The sequence below is a fragment of the Chanos chanos genome, chromosome 10, assembly GCF_902362185.1.
Source record: "Chanos chanos chromosome 10, fChaCha1.1, whole genome shotgun sequence".
NCBI classification, from domain to species: domain Eukaryota; kingdom Metazoa; phylum Chordata; class Actinopteri; order Gonorynchiformes; family Chanidae; genus Chanos; species Chanos chanos.
Window position 1 is genome coordinate 15,869,676 of NC_044504.1, and position 17,959 is coordinate 15,887,634.

The 17,959-nt window shown below is 40.0% G+C and overlaps 4 protein-coding genes across 4 annotated transcripts in view; 2 read left to right on the top strand and 2 right to left on the bottom strand.

Moving 5' to 3' along the window:
- Positions 1 to 247: 247 nt before the first annotated feature.
- On the top strand, positions 248 to 1,867 carry gskip (gsk3b interacting protein). The gene is made up of 3 exons (XM_030786868.1): positions 248 to 283; positions 995 to 1,240; positions 1,342 to 1,867. Exons 2-3 carry the CDS (start codon positions 998 to 1,000, stop codon positions 1,498 to 1,500), a joined length of 402 nt encoding a protein of 133 aa, XP_030642728.1. The 5' UTR covers positions 248 to 283; positions 995 to 997; the 3' UTR covers positions 1,501 to 1,867.
- Positions 1,868 to 6,175: 4,308 nt separating this feature from the next.
- Positions 6,176 to 8,032, bottom strand: LOC115822336 (NPC intracellular cholesterol transporter 2). Its single transcript, XM_030786126.1, has 5 exons — positions 7,970 to 8,032; positions 7,510 to 7,613; positions 7,188 to 7,295; positions 6,908 to 7,080; positions 6,176 to 6,770 (listed from the first exon to the last, which is right to left on the bottom strand). Exons 2-5 carry the CDS (start codon positions 7,589 to 7,591, stop codon positions 6,684 to 6,686), a joined length of 450 nt encoding a protein of 149 aa, XP_030641986.1. The 5' UTR covers positions 7,592 to 7,613; positions 7,970 to 8,032; the 3' UTR covers positions 6,176 to 6,683.
- An 812-nt stretch (positions 8,033 to 8,844) lies between these two features.
- On the top strand, positions 8,845 to 11,438 carry isca2 (iron-sulfur cluster assembly 2). Its single transcript, XM_030786813.1, has 4 exons — positions 8,845 to 8,921; positions 9,534 to 9,714; positions 10,016 to 10,131; positions 10,649 to 11,438. The coding sequence occupies exons 1-4, from the start codon at positions 8,860 to 8,862 to the stop codon at positions 10,821 to 10,823; spliced, it is 534 nt and encodes a 177-aa protein (XP_030642673.1). The 5' UTR covers positions 8,845 to 8,859; the 3' UTR covers positions 10,824 to 11,438.
- Positions 11,439 to 14,094: 2,656 nt separating this feature from the next.
- eml5 (EMAP like 5) overlaps positions 14,095 to 17,959 on the bottom strand; it is a 47,424-nt gene continuing 43,559 nt past the window's right edge. Inside the window, exons 36-44 of the mRNA XM_030785986.1 lie at positions 17,731 to 17,888; positions 17,302 to 17,416; positions 16,952 to 17,140; positions 16,535 to 16,707; positions 16,265 to 16,427; positions 15,906 to 16,009; positions 15,278 to 15,431; positions 14,592 to 14,692; positions 14,095 to 14,131 (exon numbers count right to left, since the gene is read on the bottom strand). Of these exons, the coding sequence (XP_030641846.1) occupies positions 14,095 to 14,131; positions 14,592 to 14,692; positions 15,278 to 15,431; positions 15,906 to 16,009; positions 16,265 to 16,427; positions 16,535 to 16,707; positions 16,952 to 17,140; positions 17,302 to 17,416; positions 17,731 to 17,888 (1,194 nt within the window). The remainder of the gene's footprint in view (positions 14,132 to 14,591; positions 14,693 to 15,277; positions 15,432 to 15,905; positions 16,010 to 16,264; positions 16,428 to 16,534; positions 16,708 to 16,951; positions 17,141 to 17,301; positions 17,417 to 17,730; positions 17,889 to 17,959) is intronic.

Consider the following 17,959-nt stretch of genomic DNA (forward strand, 5'->3'; position numbering starts at 1 on the left):
TCAGTGCATTAGTCAACACACGTTGTTCTATTTCATCAAGCTGTTTTTCTCATAAACAACTAAGTTGAACCTCTCCTATCAGCATTAATGAATGAGGTAATTTCTCAAAGTATTTGACAAATCTGCACTCCTCCTGCGTTTCAATACAGTCAATGCAAGTAATACGAAGTCGTGTTCTTCCTATGATGAGAGCTCTGCGCAGCAACTACTCGGTTGAACAAACAAACCGCCTCCCAACGCCGGCATGAGCCGGAAGTGTACAGTTGAAGCTTCCCCGGAGGAGGTAGGTATCTTACGAATTATAAAACTATTTTTGTTAAAATGGCACGGTTTAGTACATAATTGTTGAGTTTGTTCAGTGTGTTCGCAGTAAGCCTCCGACTTCACCCGGAGGAAAGACGCTCTATACGTTACTTTGCAATGTTGACCGTAATATTCCCCACAATCAACCAACTAACCTAACCTATAGCTTGCAAGCTACATTGGTAGTGCGCAAAATCCGTGTTGCTAGCTGTACTGAGCCATTTTAGCTTAGGGTATTTTTTTTCTCGGTGCAAAGAACCACCAGGACTTGTAAAGATATTGTAAATTGGCTCTATGCACTCCTTCTTGCACATTTTAGCGAGGCAAATTACTAGCAGTCACGGACTGACAAGCACGGTTATGGCTAACACAGCGCCTCGCCTGGTTACACAAGTGCTCAGGAACATTTTGTTTTTTGTTTTGTTTTGATTTATACCTTTCTACCCGCCTGGATGGTAGAAATAAGGTATATTAATGTGTCCCTGTGTTAAGACCAATTTTTGCAAACACAGATGCTAGACATGAGAACCATCGTCCAGCATCAGATGGCCACGACTGTAAGCACATCCTCATTAATGCACTCGTAGTAAGCCAACATCAACTCTCCTGTGTCAGATATTTGCTTTAGATTGTGTTTATGTTAGACCTTGGCTAGAATGTGAAACTGTAGTATACTGTTCTGTGCTTTTAGGGGATGGAAGTGGACTGCAAACCAGAGGATTCGTCAAAATCAGCATACGAAGAACGCTGTGTGGACCTTGGAGACGTCAAAGATATGAGACTAGAGGCAGAGGCAGTGGTGAATGATGTGCTCTTCGCCGTAGCTGATATGTTCGTTTCGCAAAGTTTGGACAACGCCCTGGATGTGGCTTACATAAATGTGGAGACAAGAGAGGGTAACCGTTACTGCTTAGAGCTAACTGAAGCTGGTTTAAGGGTAAGTTGTACCACATGTTTGAAGAACGCGAGTGCCTGTTACACAACTGCCGTCTTAAAATTTGATTCTAATTGCTGTTCATTTAATTACCGTCGTTTCAGGTGGTTGGCTATGCGTTCGATCAGGTCGATGGGGGTTTGAACACACAATATCATGAGACTGCTTACTCACTCCTGGACTCCCTCAGTCCTGGTTACAGAGAAGCCTTTGGGAATGCTCTGCTTCAACGACTGGAGAAGCTCAAACAGAACGGACAATAAAAAGGTCCATCTGAAACTCTGGACACGTTTGCTCTGCAACACCATTTTTGATGATTATCAGCTTCTGCCTAAAGTGTAACTTTAAGCGTCAGTGGTATTCATTCATTGTCTCGGGGAGTCGTCTACTGTCAGTACTTAAGTTTTTTTCCCCTGAACTAAAACACACCTGGCTATGTAATACTTACATAATGACTGATATTTAGTAGGCACATATAATATTGTTTCCCAAAGTCTGTAATGTGACTTTCTAAGAGTTAGTTTCCATACCCTCTATGTTTTGCTGTCATAATTGAACCACTGAGTGGTCCTCCCTTTGTAATAACTCCAGGCTCTCCAAATCCATTAAGTCATACACAGTTATATGTTCAAATAATGTGTGTGTCCATAGCCTCAAGTAACATGCTGACTCTGCTTAGTTGTAAAGCATGGCCCTCACATAATGATTTTTGCTCCTTTAATGTGAGTACAGTTTTATGCACTTGTATAGGCACTGCCGTCTGCCGTTGCTGCCATTCAGTTTGATCTGAAGCGAATCGGTGTTGGAAAGTATAAATAGAGTTGAAGAGCCAAAGAGACAGAAGTATTGATGACATCTGCAGTCCCCCACCTCAAGAAGAATTAAATTATCTACTGTAAAAACTGCCTTAACCAAGAGCCATCATGTTACAGTATGCGTGGAAATTGTACTTTAGCTGTTTTGTGCTGTATCACAGTACATGTCCATTCATTTATTTTAATCAAGACAAGGTTACTTTTAATTCATTGACATTTCAGTTTTGACAGACGCAACACTTGTCTCTCTAGGCTTTTAGTACTGACTTTGGTTTTTGAATTTGTCATCTGTGTGTTCTTGTAGTAGCCATTATCTGGTCTGTCTGAAAGGGCTGCTGAAACAAAAATGATAAAAGCTACAGTTGAGTTGAAATTCATCTGTTTTTCACAGTGCTGTTTTAAAGAGATGGCTGGTGAATGTGAGTTTTGATACTGATGTATAATTATGACTGGATTTTATACGGAAGGCCTGTTTTATCTTGGGGTATATGTGAGCTTGTACGCTGTAGCTCTTTCCATAAATTGAGTTGCAGACTTTTTATTTGGTCTTTAATTGGAGGATGCTGTGTATGGTGTCATGCCCATATGCTTTCAGTGCACAAAATTTGCTTGAATTCCTGTGAAACCTAATGAATCCCCTTCTTAACATGCCCCAGATATGTGGTTTTTGGAAGGGGCACTGTCATCTAGAAAACCAAGATTATAATAAAACTGTACCTGTGTACATGATAATTGTGTTGGCAGACAAACCCATCCCTGTATTGCTGTCTAATAATTAGTGGCTGCTTTTCCTCCTCCAATAAACAAGCACACATAATGACATTTTGGGTGTGATTTTCTCATTCTGCTGAAACTGTAAAGTTGTATTGTGATGCAGTGTGATGTTGTTTTTCTTTTTCCAAGGGCACTAAGTATTTTCACATGAGTCTTTGCACACATGAAGGCAAACACTCATGTTTATCTAGACCTGAACATAGAGTTCCATCTTTTAAACCTAATTTGGGTCCTGTTCAGCTTGTCTTGTTTAAATATTGACTCTCAAAGCAATTTGGCTCCAGTATCATTTTCTCTGACACTTGTGAAAAAAAAGTTGCTTCAAATCAGTGACTGGTATTTTACACTGCTCCTTTTCAAATACATGAAAGGATTACAAATCAAATCAAATACTAGAAATCAATACAAAATGTATATTTTAATGTATAATAATATTTATATTTATGGTTCTATTCTACTCTTAAAGCAAGAGAGGAAGCAGCGCCAGCTCCATCCCTTTGTTTTAACTGTCTTTCTGTTCTTTGCCTTTTTGTCTGTCCTGCTCAGTCCGTTGTGTGGCAGTGTTGAGACGAGCTCAATCTGGCAGCTGTCTGAGCTCTGGTGGTTTATGTCTGTAAGGGCAACAACCCTGCTAGCAGCGTTCTCCACCTGATTATTGCACTTTAGCTCATCTCTGTCCCACAGACAGATCCGCTCTCCCTCAGCGGCCATGTCCTCAGAAGAACAGGAGGAAGAGGAGTCGTCAACAGGTAGCACTCCAGCTGCCTCAGTGCAGGGGGCATTCTCCAGCCAAATTATGCGTGGTAGTATCCATGCTTCGGCGGCAGAGTGACCCAGCTCAAAGAGGGAGTCACTGGATGGACAGTGATGCAGTGATTTCACGGCAATGTCTTCATGAGAGTCTTCCAGATGTGTGCTGTTGGACTCAGGACTCAAACTCCCAGGAGTAGATGTCACAGTAGTGACAGCAGATTGCAGGGTCTGATCCACAGGTGAAGCAGCAATGCTAAGCCTGGAGCTGGTGGATGGGTATACACAGAGCAGGAGGCTAGAGCAGTCTGCCCCAGCTGGCAGGGATTGTAGTCCAGGACTAGAGGAGCAGAGTCCAGACTCTGAAGAGTCTACCTCTTCAGGGAGACAGATTTCTGGGAGGAACAGATAAGTTGTATTATTGAGACATGAATTCAAAAGTGGAATGCTGTCCTCTTGTTACTAACCCAACAGGTATCTTATATCCTTACAGTCTCAGTCTAGCATGGCCTTACCTGAACGCTCAATCCCTGGACCCCAACAGCCAGAGTGTGAACAGGATCCAGACTGCTCCAGCGAGAGCTGGTCTGAGAGTAGCTCAGTTCTCCTGAACTCTTGAGAGGTAGAAGTTTTGAAGGAATCCATGTCCACAGAGTAGCTGACATCCGCTCTAAGGACAGCAGTGTTAAGGTCCCCCTGCGTCTCATACAAATTGAGGCCTGGGCTAGCAGGTGTAAAACCAAGACTTTCCTGTAGGATACTCTGTAGCCCACAGTTTAAGAATCGGGCCATCGGAAATTCAAACATTCCGTCTGATGTAGCGTTTGGATTTGGGCAGCCTGAGTGTAAATCAACAGGCGCAGAGTTCGCAGAGCGAGACATGAAGTTTATCGAGAAGATTTTGTGAAAGGTTATGAGCTCTTGACCGTTTTCCATCGTAGGAAATGTGGCTTTGACCAATTCTTTGCCGACCATAAGAGTTTTGAATGTCGCGTAGAATGATAAAACAATATAATATGAGTTTTGCATCCATAGCAACGGATAAACAAGCATCATTCAATAAAACTATTGACAACAGAGAGAAAATGTTTACAGCTCTTATCAAAATGCAGACGATTCGTCGCTGACCTTGGGGTCCTTTCTTCCTACATACGTTTTGTTCAGTGTCGCTTTTGTGACTTCCCCGTCGAATTTATGAGGTGCAGACTTGAAAACCTAAAATACATAACGGCTACGTCGTTATATAATTGCACGCTATATTCGACAATGAGCTTTTAGGATCTAATTTGGGAAAAAATCACGATTGGGTAGCCTTCGTTGGTTTGTTTTATACTGGTCCATAATTTCTTTTCAGTTTAAAATTGCCAGTGCGAGAGGGACAGCTTTCTTGCAGTCGTAGCGCTCTCCACAATCTTTATTTGATCCCATCTGAATTCCTCCACGCTTTGTGCATAATCGGTGTAATTTAAGACACATCTTAATCATTTAAGAATTTTTTACTGTTTAATTTGTTTTACATCAGGAAACCAGTGTGCCGTCTGGTGACAGATCAAATATTTACAATAGGAAAAGTCACGCTGTGAGCGTAATCTCCGAATGTATAGCATTTTGTAGTTTGACATCAGAGATGGTCCCAAAAAGACAGTAACCGTTGCCGACTGCGTGAATTTTGGGTGTGTTTTACGTTTAGCCTCCTCCTCTGTATCTGACCTCATCTGAATTCCTAGTTTAAACACAAACTTCAAGTATTTTCGACATGCGACAGCTAAAATGTCAAATTTGTTGGTCTTATCTGCTCATTCACATGTTTTCTAGGAAATATTTTTATTTTATACGTTTTTTTAAACGTATTTAAGCAAAAAAATGAAAAGCCCCAACAATCCCTTATTCTGAGATTTTTCTTCATCTAATAGAAGACAACCTCCTCATCTCCATGTGCACTGGGGACATCAGGTTCAGCATCCTGTAAAAGCTGCTTTGTGACAATGTCCAATGTGAAAAGTGCAATGCAAATAAAGGTGAACTGAACTGAATAGAAAATTGAATCATAGAAATCAACCCTGACCTCATAGGTGACTCAAATTGTCAGATGCCACAAATGAACTTGATTAGCTAAGGGACAAGTGTTATATTTAGGGTGGTACAAAATCCTACAGAAAGTAGATTGTAACGAGAATGGATGGCAAACAGTGTCCTCATCTGCACAACCCAAAGAATGGCACAGTAGGCTCCATACAGGAGTCAGTACAGAGCAAATTTCTGTTCTGTTTCTCAGAGTGTTCAATCCTTGTGAAGGACATCCTCACATCACATACAGACTTATTTGGGGTCCTTATCGCTGCCCTCTGCAGCTGAGGAAATAGGAGTACAAACTGTGGGACAGCATCTTCCATTTACAAGATGTTTCACTATTTGGTGTGGATTTTTTTCCCCCCAAAGGAAAAAAAAAACAAGTCACCAAGTATCTACATAGCCACATGTTGATTATATTAATTACTTTTTTTTTAAAGTCCTTTATTACAGACAGGTGAAAGAAATTAAACACATGTGTTTTGGGGAACTCATGTGGTCAACCATTTCAGATGATCAGAACAAAATATTAAACATTCAAGGTCTTTATTAAATGCCGACATTAAAAGAACTGAAATAAAAAGCCAGAAATAACCATTAGAAGACCATACCCCACGATGAAGCTCTGCTCCAGATTTCTAGTACTGACAAATGTGTACACGGCTATTAGTTTGACTACACAGCAGCCAGTAAATTAGACATATTCTGCAGATGAGTTGTACAGGGATGTTTACACCCTGTAACACCACTTCAATACTGACTCACAGGAACCTTAACCTGGTATCTCCCTCTTACAGATCATTGACATTGCTTTGACAAAACAGAAGTGGCTTAATTGTGCAAATTTAAAATGGTGGATAACAAATAGAAATGGATTTAAACATAAGAGGAAATATTATAAAATTAGCATGTACTAAATCAACTCTAAAAATATTCAGTTAATAGAAAAAAAAAAAACATTAAGTGTCCAGGCTCCCTTTATATTGAGCAATGGAATCCCTTTCAAAGTGTCTTTCTGTGGGTGCATATGTGGTTCCTCAGCTTACAATCTGAACAGGGAATTTGATGCAAAACAGATCATTGCTGGAGTCATCCCTTAGTTCCCATTCCACAACCAGCTTGATCTAAGGAAAAAGAAATCCATGAGTAAAGGGAACAAATGTGCTTTCTATCAGGTGATTAAAGTCAGCCCTATTTCTGTCCTCGAGTCAAATATGAGATTAGAAAAGAGGAAACTGAAGTAAATACACACACGACTTACCAAGGGATACTCATTCTTGACTGGCAGTTGGTTGATGTAATTGTAACCCTTTCCTTTCTGGATAGGGCATGCAATACCACACTTGCAACCGTCTTCCACAGGTATGGGGAAGGGAATAGGGACCCCAGCGATTACACCGTGAACCACAGCCTTGCTGGTTTGGCTCTCAACAGCTACGACAAATCGTGGACCAAATAACGTTGCAATCAACTCGCTCCTAGAAAACCCGCACTCAGATTACGAAAATATCGATTCTGAAGCACCGAACTGTACAACTTACCGCTGCTGAAAGTCACGTTTACCGCGTAGGATTGCCCTTTGTGAAGCTGGCATGGTTGTTTTGGGCAGGGGTTAATGTCAACGAGAACCACCTTTCCAGAGGAAGAACCTAACAAAAGGTGTAGAAAAGTTTTTGCATCTTACCTATGTTTATCGCAAGTTCCATCAATAAAGGCACTATGGAGAAATATACTGAATAACTGGCAAGAGGATATGCGATTCAAATACATATCTTATTCGAGGCTGCATGAATGCTTTACATTTAAAAGAGTGTTATAATATGCAACATGAAATGACTATGGAAATAGCGAAACTCCACTCACCACAATCAGCAAATTTCACCGGCTCAGCGTAAGCGAGCGCGAGGACAGACAGCGAAATAACGCAGAGGAGACGAAAGTCCATAGCTTGTGTTCTATACTGCAAACTAAACAAGAACAGTGGTCAGATTTTACTGGTTTGTAGAAGCTGACCCGTACTAGCAGAAAGAGTCAAGACACTGAAACATAACTCCTGATAGCTAATGAAACTTTCCAACACAACGCTGACCACAGTTAAAGTTTGAGGCAAACAGAACACGAGAAGCATTGACTTGACTTCGGTGACAAGACCAACCTCACCCAACTCGCCAATTAATTATGTGCTAAATAAGTTCTTCGTGACTCGTGAATTAAATACATCTCATTAATTGGTTACATTAGCAATACAGAGAGGATATTTCACATTGAAGAACCCCTGGGCCAATTAAAATTTTAAAACAATATGTTTTAAAGGTAAACCTACCAGTTGCTGTTCGTGACTCACTATCGAAGCTCTCCACTTCCTTGTCACAAGACTAAGTTCATGACTGAGAGTGTGCCAATGGAAGCCTTTTCTTTGAAATATTTCATGACGTAAATCTGGGTCATACAGCCCTCGCCAATCGTATTCTTCTGCCTGATTTGGGGCGTTTAAATGCCTTGTTGCCAGGTTCTTTGAAACTCCCCTTTTGGATTCAAAACTTCCAGCAAGCTTTTGGTAATATGCGATTCTTAAAACTGTTATATATTGTTTTAATCCTCTAAAGTGAACACTTGGGTCGATACGTTGCAGTATACCTTAGTTCGAGGACTTTTATTGTCAAGTCTGAACAAATCTCACTATCATTAGTGTCAAAGACACTTCATTGTGTTTGTTATAAAACAACAATCCAAACCAACAACCAAACATAAACAGCGACAACAAATCCTACTCTATCGGCAGCTTTCGCACCGGAGCATTTGCATACGGTTATCACTAGTGTGGCCCAAGAATGGCTCACAATATCCAGTTCTGCTTGTACTAAAACATGTTATAACACTCCTTGACGAGGCCACGGATATGTTCCTCATGATAAATTTGTATACGTTTCTTAGTACAATAGTCCAACTAACTTTATACATAAATAAATCCTCTCCCATATCCAGTAACTACGGGAAGATGATGAAAACTGCAACCAAATACGATCTGGCCTAAGTTAAGAATGCCGAAAAACCTCGTGATATCGGCACATACTACCTGTAAATCTTGCATAATGGGAGTGTTAGAAAGTATCAGATGGTTGCAGTTTGAATTCACTATCCGATAGAGTGAGGTTTGTTGAAAACAAAATCTGGCAACTCAATTTGAACAACAGTCAGTTCGTATCTGTGGAAATGTCGTTCGCTCAAGGTGTCATGATAAATTTTGCTAAGTCAAAAGTATGGACCCTTGGAAGGTAAAATTAGCCTCATTCTTGAAAACAAAATTGAACGAATTTCTTTATCTCAGATAAACGTATTCTGATGCCGACTGCTATAACAGGTTTTTGCACCATAAACACCATTATGCTAACTCGCTTGTTAGCTGAACAGTAGCTTCCTCTATGCTTGCCAGCCTTCGACCCGGTCATTTTATATAATATACGTAACGCTACAAGTATGTAAATAAATTTGAGCGTGTGGTAGTGTGAGAAAACGGAAAAGTTTGGTTGGAAGTTTCAATAATTTTTTGTACCTCTAGTCATATATTCATCACTGGTCACTATATGACGCATAGAACAGTTAACATTAGCTAACACTGCTCACTTTGCTAATACACTATCTCAACAATTTATTGGTATACATTTGAATCGGCATCGGTAGGAAGTTTCAATACTTGAAGTTTTACTATTTTGTAAATGAGTACAATGTAATAGATCGTACTTGGCTTGACTGTGCCACCGGTCTGTTTATATAAATTTACCTGTCAGGCTTTAGCTATGATGTAACCTAATAAGAAAGTCTGTCAGGGTAATTAATGGGGCTGTTGTAAGTAAGTGTGACTCTCACTTTGTTATACTGTCTTTTAGTGTCTCCTCAAAGGTTGTGCAAGCAGCTGGAAGACCAGTGATGCCTGTTCACTGTACTCTGAGGAGTCCTTCCATCTCCTCCACTATGCGTTTCAGCACCGTTTCAGTTCACGAGCAAAATACTAAAGCCCCCCCCCATGTAACGGAAGAGAAAGTTCACCTTACCGAATCGTGCGTGAAGGTTTGTCCCTCCCTCTCTCTCTCTCTACATACATACATACATACATACACACGTGTGTGTGTGTGTATATATATATATATACATACACACACACACACATACATACATACATACATATATGTATGATCACACTGCAGTGAGTTAATTAAATCCCATTTAAAACTCAAGTTAAAATAGTTTATACTTAAGCTTATGTATGCAGATATAATCCTGTGAAAACCGACGACCGGAGGAGTATTTGTTCATGAATTCTTTAGGGTTTTGTCAAAAGAGGTCACAAGTTCGATGCTGTGTGTTATAGAGGTTGAGTGAGATCATGGAGAAGGGCGAATATTTGAGGATCCAGGTGGAAGGTGGTGGCTGCTCAGGATTTCAATATAAATTCTCAGTGGACACAGCCAAAAATGAAGATGACAGGTCAGTGGGTGATACAATAATAACTAAAAACATACATTCAATCACCAGCTGTCCAAAAAGGAAAACTTTTTAAATTTATTCTTTTCACCTTAAAGTTCTCAAATTAATTTCAGTAAAGGAAGTCACCAAATGATCAACTGAACATTTCTATTCATTTGACTGGTCAATGAGTCAATCACAAGCAGGATTACTGTGTGCTTCTGTTTTGAGGAGTAAATGTAATCAGTCTGTAACTTAAATGCAAGAACAACTGGTCAAACTGTTGACACTTAATCACAGTGAAATTATTGTAGCACCTCTTATCTCTGAAGAGCTATATGTCTTCCTCACACACCACTTTTATCTTCATTTTACATGTGTTGTCATCTTCACTTTGAACACGCTTGTGTGGGTAATACAGTTTTTTTTATACAGGCCCTACGCCATATAATTTAAATTAAGGTTCATGTTGCCTGCTAAATAGCTGTAAACATGTTTTAATTCTTTCTGCCCTCTTTCTTATTCTGTTTTCTTCTAGAGTATTTGAACAAAATGGGGTTGGTGTGATAGTGGATCAAGACAGTTTGGATTATGTGAAGGGTGCGACAATAGATTTCAGTCAGGAGCTTATCCGCTCATCCTTTCAAGTTCTGAAGAATCCGCAGGCGGACCACGGCTGCTCCTGTGGATCCTCTTTCTCCATTAAAGTCTGAGATGACCCCTGCTCTCCTTAGAGTGTTATGTTAGGAGTCTCCAGGCACTGAAAACTTTAAATTTGCCATTGTCACACTAAGAGAGCTAATTTATGCGGTAGTAGAGCTTTACTCTGTTTTGTGGTATATCTGCACATTGATTATGACTAGGGCCCAGTTCTTCCCTCTGAAAGTGATGTTGTTCATAGGTCTAAAACAACTTTTGAGAACAACTTCTCCCATGCAATGTTTGTAAATTTTTGATGCACACAGAAACTGATGCGTGGTAAAATTCCCCTCCAAGCAGCATTGCGTCTGTTGACAGAGTTCCTTGAGTGGTATGTGCAATAGTTCTTTTGACCTTAATGTGTTGCAAGATCACATATCTTTAATTTGATACCATTACGAACAAAATGCATTGCCCTTCATTTTAGTCGTCACTCTGTTTCCCTCTATTCCCAGAGTATTTAAGTTTGCTTAGTCGTAAGTGGCTTGGTTTGACCACTGACACTGAGAAAGTTGAGTAAGAGCAGATTGATATTTATTGATTTTGCAAGTATGTGCACCATATCACAGACTTGTTTTCTTCCTTCAGTGTGTTTGCTGTATGCCTGCTTGTTCAATTCTGATGTTGAATCATAGGTGCCTGCAGGACTATGTTTGTAAATAAAAAGATTGTAAATAGGATATATTTATGACAATAAAGTGGCTTGTAAGACTTAGTGTCAAACTTCTGTGTTATTTCATATTCTCCACTTGACGTTTTCATGTTTGAAACTCGTACAGAGTGCTTTCATAGATGTCTTTGATCTCTTTGATATTCATTCATACTTTATGGTACTTTCACCTTTTGTTTCACAGGGAGCAGAAAAGGAATTTTAATTATGTGAAACTAGTAAATAGGTAAAGGTACAAAATCCCCTTTCTGCCCCCTCCTTAGCATATCTGATTGGGTAAGCATTATTCTATCTTTAGCCATACTTTTGTGTATGGTGTGTATTCACCACAGTTCAGTTAACTTCTCCATCCCTCATCACAGGAAACTCCTGAGATAAAAATGAAGAATTTATGGTTTTCCTTGGTTTTTGCTGTTCCTGCGACTGACTAAGTGGTTCCCAGTTTGAATTCCAGTTTATTTAATTTGCTTAATTGCTGTCTAGATCTTACATTGTGTAAATGGTGGAGCACATTAAAGTAGTTGCCTGATCCTCTTGATCAGGGTTGAGGTGATGACGTCACAATTAGGAGCAGAGTATTTACTCACCTGATTGGTTTGTGTTTGAACCATGAGTTACATGATTGTTAGATGATCAAAGAAAGACACTTTATTTCTATCACACTTCACCACACAGTCCTTATAAAACACCTACATAGCCCACTGTGCTCTGCTGTCCTTTGATGGCTTAAATATGTATGAAAGCAACCATTACAATGAGATTAAATGACATCAGTGAGAGACTTTTTCTTTACACTTTCAACCAAAAAAAAAAAAAACAAAAACCACTCACTGCATGGTTCACTGATTAACTGTCCCTAATGTATTGCCAGTCTGAGTTTCAGCCTTGGGTTACTGTAAACAACTTTACGTACACTTAATTAATCATTCATATCCGGACACCTAATCTGTGTTGATGAAAACAACATTCTCTCTCTTCTTAATTTATGCACTTACACTCTAATGCTTTGTTACTGCTATTAGTTTTATTTGCTGTTAATAATGTAGTAAATATTCTTTTGGTGTATTCCAAATAATCCTATTCACGTCATAGATCATGCCATCTCCGTGTTTTGGACAAAAAAAAAAAAAGACAATTTATGCCTTGATCTGAGATACTTACATTTACACACATGTTTTTATTATTAAATTTGGCTTTTAAGAAACATTTCACAAAAATATACAAAAGAATGTCTTTACAAATGATATTTACATTGGTATAAAGTAAATTAAAAATATGCACAAGAGACATTTCCCAATGTTCTTCAGATAAATCATAAGGTAAAAAAAAAAATTGCATGTTTATATTTTCAGTTTGCTTTCAGTGAAGTAAAATAAGAAAAAAAAGGAAAAAAACAGATATTTTGATTTGTTTTCGCAATAAAATGATTGAAGAAAAAAAGATTTCAGCAGCACAACAAATGGTGATGACATAAGATGCAGTAAAATGCACCAAATATTCACCTCTTTTCCCTCCATCTTCTTTTCTTTCCTTTTTTTCTTTTGAGGGAATTATGAGTCTTCACTGAAAACGTGCTCTGAGAGATAAAACCAATGGCATAGAGTTTTGCACCAACACACATAAACACACATACACACACACAAACACACACACACACACACACATAAAACTACAGGTTACTATTCAAGCTACATATGCTACATTTGAGTTTTATGGGGTCATTCACTTTGTCAAGGGAGACTCGGGTTTAATGAGTGAGCGATGTGTTTTGGGCTGACATTAAAAGACCACTGGAGTTCCACAGTGAGCAGGTCAAGTTTACAGTGCATAGTATGCTTTGGCATGCGGACATCCACGAATATAACGCCCATGTTACATTCAGGAAGAAGGCCACAGGAGTTCTGATAATTGTTAAACATTAAATGACTCAAACAAACGAAAAAAAAATATATATCTATAAAAACAAAGGAACAAAATATAATCATTAAAAAATCCAAAGGAAAAGTCACACACTGCAACAATTGAACACTCAAAGGATCGTTTAAGGCTAATCTTATCTCATTTGCTACACATTTGTTTGAATATAGATGAGGAAAAATAAATGGCATTTCACCTTCACATGGATTCAAGCCTGTTGACAATCATATGCCATGAGGAACACTGTTACAGACATAGACCAACTCAAAAGGAATCCTATTTCCAAACTCCGCACAGGAAGTAAAAAAACAAACACACTCTGTCCTCTGACGTTAGATCTGAACATATCTGTTCACCGTTTCCACCACTGACTTTTCTAACATCTCTCTGTCTCTTTGTTCGGATTGCCAAGTAATGCTGTTAAAACTGACAGCGTGCAGAGTACATTCTGGGGAGAAGGGCTGGCCGAAATGGAGGCTCGTTCAGACGCATGCACCTGGACACGCAGAGCTGAGGGTTTAACCCAGACTTTTGAATGTTAGCTGCTTGTTCTTCATTCCTGCTGGTCATGCATTTGTCCTGCTGTGAGTGGACTCTTCTTTCCGATTGGCCATGCTGCGTTTGGCTGGACACCCTCTGTCACGACCCTGGGCCAGCAGCAGCACTGGGGCATGTGTGTGTTTTTGTACATGTTCGCTTCAGTGAGGGGCGTGCACACACCTCCACACAAACAGGCTGGACAGAGGACAGCAAAAGAGAACAACTTAAGTCACAAAAAAAAATCTAGATTTACATATCATGAACATTTCCTTTGGAATGATGATCAGAAAATCATATCAGTCAGAAACAAAACAGTTTGTTGATCAACATGACTGTTTTGATAGTTGATAAGTGATGACAGTTTATCAGCTTGCTGGTTTTGCTGACTGAATAAGGAACTTGTGTCACTGTTAATATCACATGCTCCAAAACGCACAAAAGCATTCTTTGTGTCTTTCACTTCCCCATCAGTAACACTATCAGCACAAACAGTCATCGCACGGCCACAGCAACAAGTCAAAACACTGGTGACAACTCTAAACCACAACTGTGTCAGAATCTGTGCTAAAGCACAGACTATCATGAAGTGAAAAATGGAAACACAGGTCATAATGCCTCATAATGTTAAATATAAACTATACAACAGAACAAGCACCTCCTGTCATCGCCTCCAGCGCTGATGACAAAGCGGTCTCCACTGGTGAAACGGATATTGGTCACATGGGCGGAGTGACCCAAGAAGCGTTTGTGTTTCGCCTGAGGAAAGAGCACAGCTGATAAGGAAAACATTCATGTCTTCAATCCCACTAAAGGCAGCAAAAACAAGAGTGGTGGAAAGAATTAAAGCAAAGCATTGGGTTAAAAATGAATGACACTAAACGCAATCATGGTTTGATTTGAAAAACACTTAAATGATTACACTGATGGGGCCAATCTATTAACACACAATATTCTCTCTTTCTTTCTTTCTTGCTAAGCCTGCCTCTCTCACCGCCAGTCAAATGATAAATGAACAAAGAATCTGGAGCTTTGCACCACTCCACTACATCACATGACTGTGTGAATGCTGTTTTGTGGTGTAGTCTTACATCTCACATCTCTCAATCTTAGGCTGTTGTAGCAATCAATAACATTATAAAAAGCTGATAACAATGATTTATACTAAAGTGATTACTTTCTCACTTTTAACATGTTAAAATTTCAAACTACAAATTATATCAGTTAAGAAGCATTTTCATTTACAGCTCATACAAAAAAAAAATGAAATAAGATGGTTTTTGTTTTTTTTTGATACATAGAAAGTCAAAATGGGCATTTACATGGACTTAGGGGAATACTTACAAACTTGTCTGGACATGGAAAGTCAAATAGCTTCACCATTCCAAAGTCATCTCCAGTGACTATGTTGAGGCCAGAATGGGAAACACAGGCACACGTTACATCTGCTTTATCTGTGTTACGGGACCAAATTCCCACCACCTCATCTCCCAGGACACTGCAAAAAAAAAAACCCCACAAACCATTAGAGATTTAAGACTACTTGGAAAATGTGCCTCTGTGAAACCAAGATGAAATATGTCTGAAATTACGCAAACACAAACTAAAAAATGTGAGGGAGAGTAAAGTATGTAAGGTTGGGGTGTGCATCTCCCAGGACTAACTGTGTGTTTTGCACCTGCCTCTGTTTTGTTGAGTTCTAAGATAGAAACAGACAAAAACTACTGTAATGTGCTTAATGAAATTCACAATATTAAACAGATGCTTATAAAGTCTAACACAACGACATTTTGACTTCACAGAAAAAATTACACAAAGGATCTGTGCGTGCGAGATCTTTTCTTTAATCTAGTTAAGAGAAAATAAGGTCATAGGTCAACAGTGTTTTATTCCTAAAAGACTGAGGGTTTCTGTGAACTGCACTCTATTTTACCAAAATCATAACTGACAGTTGTGCTGGATCAGGTGTTACCTTGTCCATGTGGCCCAGGTGATTCTGTCTATCACCGCCTGCTCCACCACCTGCTTCCCAGAAGGCACCTCGTACACCAGACGTTTATAAGCACCCGTGGACAACTTAGAGGAGCAACAAATATCACAACATAAAAGTCAATCACTCAACAGATTCAGACTCAAACAGTAGGATTTACATGCTCTCTATAGTAACTTCTCATGATTTCACAAAATATAATACAAAACTGGACAGTAAAGACTTTGGTGATTGCAACCTAATGGTGATACATAAAACAGCACTTTGCCATAATGACAGCAATACGCCATTTTTGATATTTTGCTACAGGCAGAGCATAAATGAAGTTCAATGAGCCGCACCTGGACATAACAGCTATCGGCTGAGAAGTCCATCTGCATAACAAAGCTGGGGATGTCTCTACAGCAGTTAATGCGGTTTAGCTGTGGCCCCAATGACAGGTCATAAAAGTCCACTGCATTCTCACTGGAGCCCACGGCCAGATAGCGTGAGTCTGGACTGAATCTATGTAGGAAGAGAGAGAGTCTTACAACTCCATATGTTTCCCATGAGAAAGCTCTTCTGATGTGAAGCTGTCCTGAGGCTGTGGAAAAAAAGGTTTGCTCTCTGACCTGATGTCTTGGATGGCGGAGCGACGGTCTCTCTTCTTTCCCCAAATCTTGAGCGAAGTGACGAGGAGGATGATGAACTCGCCGTTCTTCATGCCGATGGCCACCATGTCACCCTCTGGGCTGTAGCTGACCGTGCGAGCTGGGTGGCCCAAGTTCACCTTATTCAGCATTTTCTGTTTTCCCCAATGGGATTTTTATAGAGGAGAGAACCATATGACATCATATTGCATTGCTCTAAGCTTTTCAGCATTACAATTGTTCAATACATGCTGAAAAGCCACTCAAATTGACATGTGTAAGATTACAATATTTAAACAAATTCAGTGAATTTTGTCTGTGTGTGTGTGTGTGTGTGTGTGTGTGTGTGTGTGTGTGTGTGTGTGAGTGTGTGTGTGTGCGCGTGCGTGCGCAGCTCACCCTCTCTGGAATGTCCCAGAGGCGCACAGTACCGTCCTCTGCTGCAGACAGGAAGACGTCTCTGTTGGAGTGGGTTCCTAAGCCCCAGATAGGTCCATCCATGTGTCCATTCACCAGGATGTTACAGGCTGCATTCTTCTCACCCACCTCAATGATCTCAGCATTCCGAGTGCCCACCAGAATCTTACCCTGAGAACAGTAAAACAGGAGATGAAGTCCAGTCCATCCTGGTGGCACATCACCCATACTCTGTGCATACTTTGCTAGGGTCCTATGTACTAAAACTGCTTTTAACCAGAATTTTCCGAAACTGGATGTAACACCATGGTCTATGAGTCAGAGTGCAGTACCTTGCCCCGACAGACAGAGCGTACACAGTCGATGATCTGGCCCGTCTCCAGCCTGAAAGCTCTGCAGCGTTTCAGTTCCTGATCCCACAGTTTGAGAGCACCACCTTCCTTAGACCTGTAGAGGGCAGCACACACACACAGACAGGTTATAAAACCAGAGCCTTGGCATGGAGGGCCAGTGTGCACTGTAACTGAAGCAGGTAGTGTTAACAGAACGTGAGGAGTGGAATAAAAGGAGCATGGAACATGGAACTGAGAGAATTCTAAGTTGTACTTGTGATAGTTGTACAACTATTCACCAAGTCTTATTTGGATGTTTTTTCAGAATTTAAAGAACACTTTTTAGTTTAGTTGCCAAAATAAATCTATCCTTGTACTTAGTGGGCCTCTGGACTACACCTCACTTTAGCGAAAGACAGGGTTACTTACGGTCGCTCTTTGCCCCCCGTGACGATAAGTCCGTCTCGTAGGGTGGTGTACATGGTAAATACAGGACCAGTGTGAGCTTTGGCCACAATTCTCACTAGAATGTGTTCCTTCCATACACACACATCCCCACTAATGGTACCTGTAAATGTCAAGTTATTCTGAAAAGAAAACAAACCTGCACTAATCTAGTGACCTCTAAGAGAGAGAAAGAACAGCACAAAGCATGGCA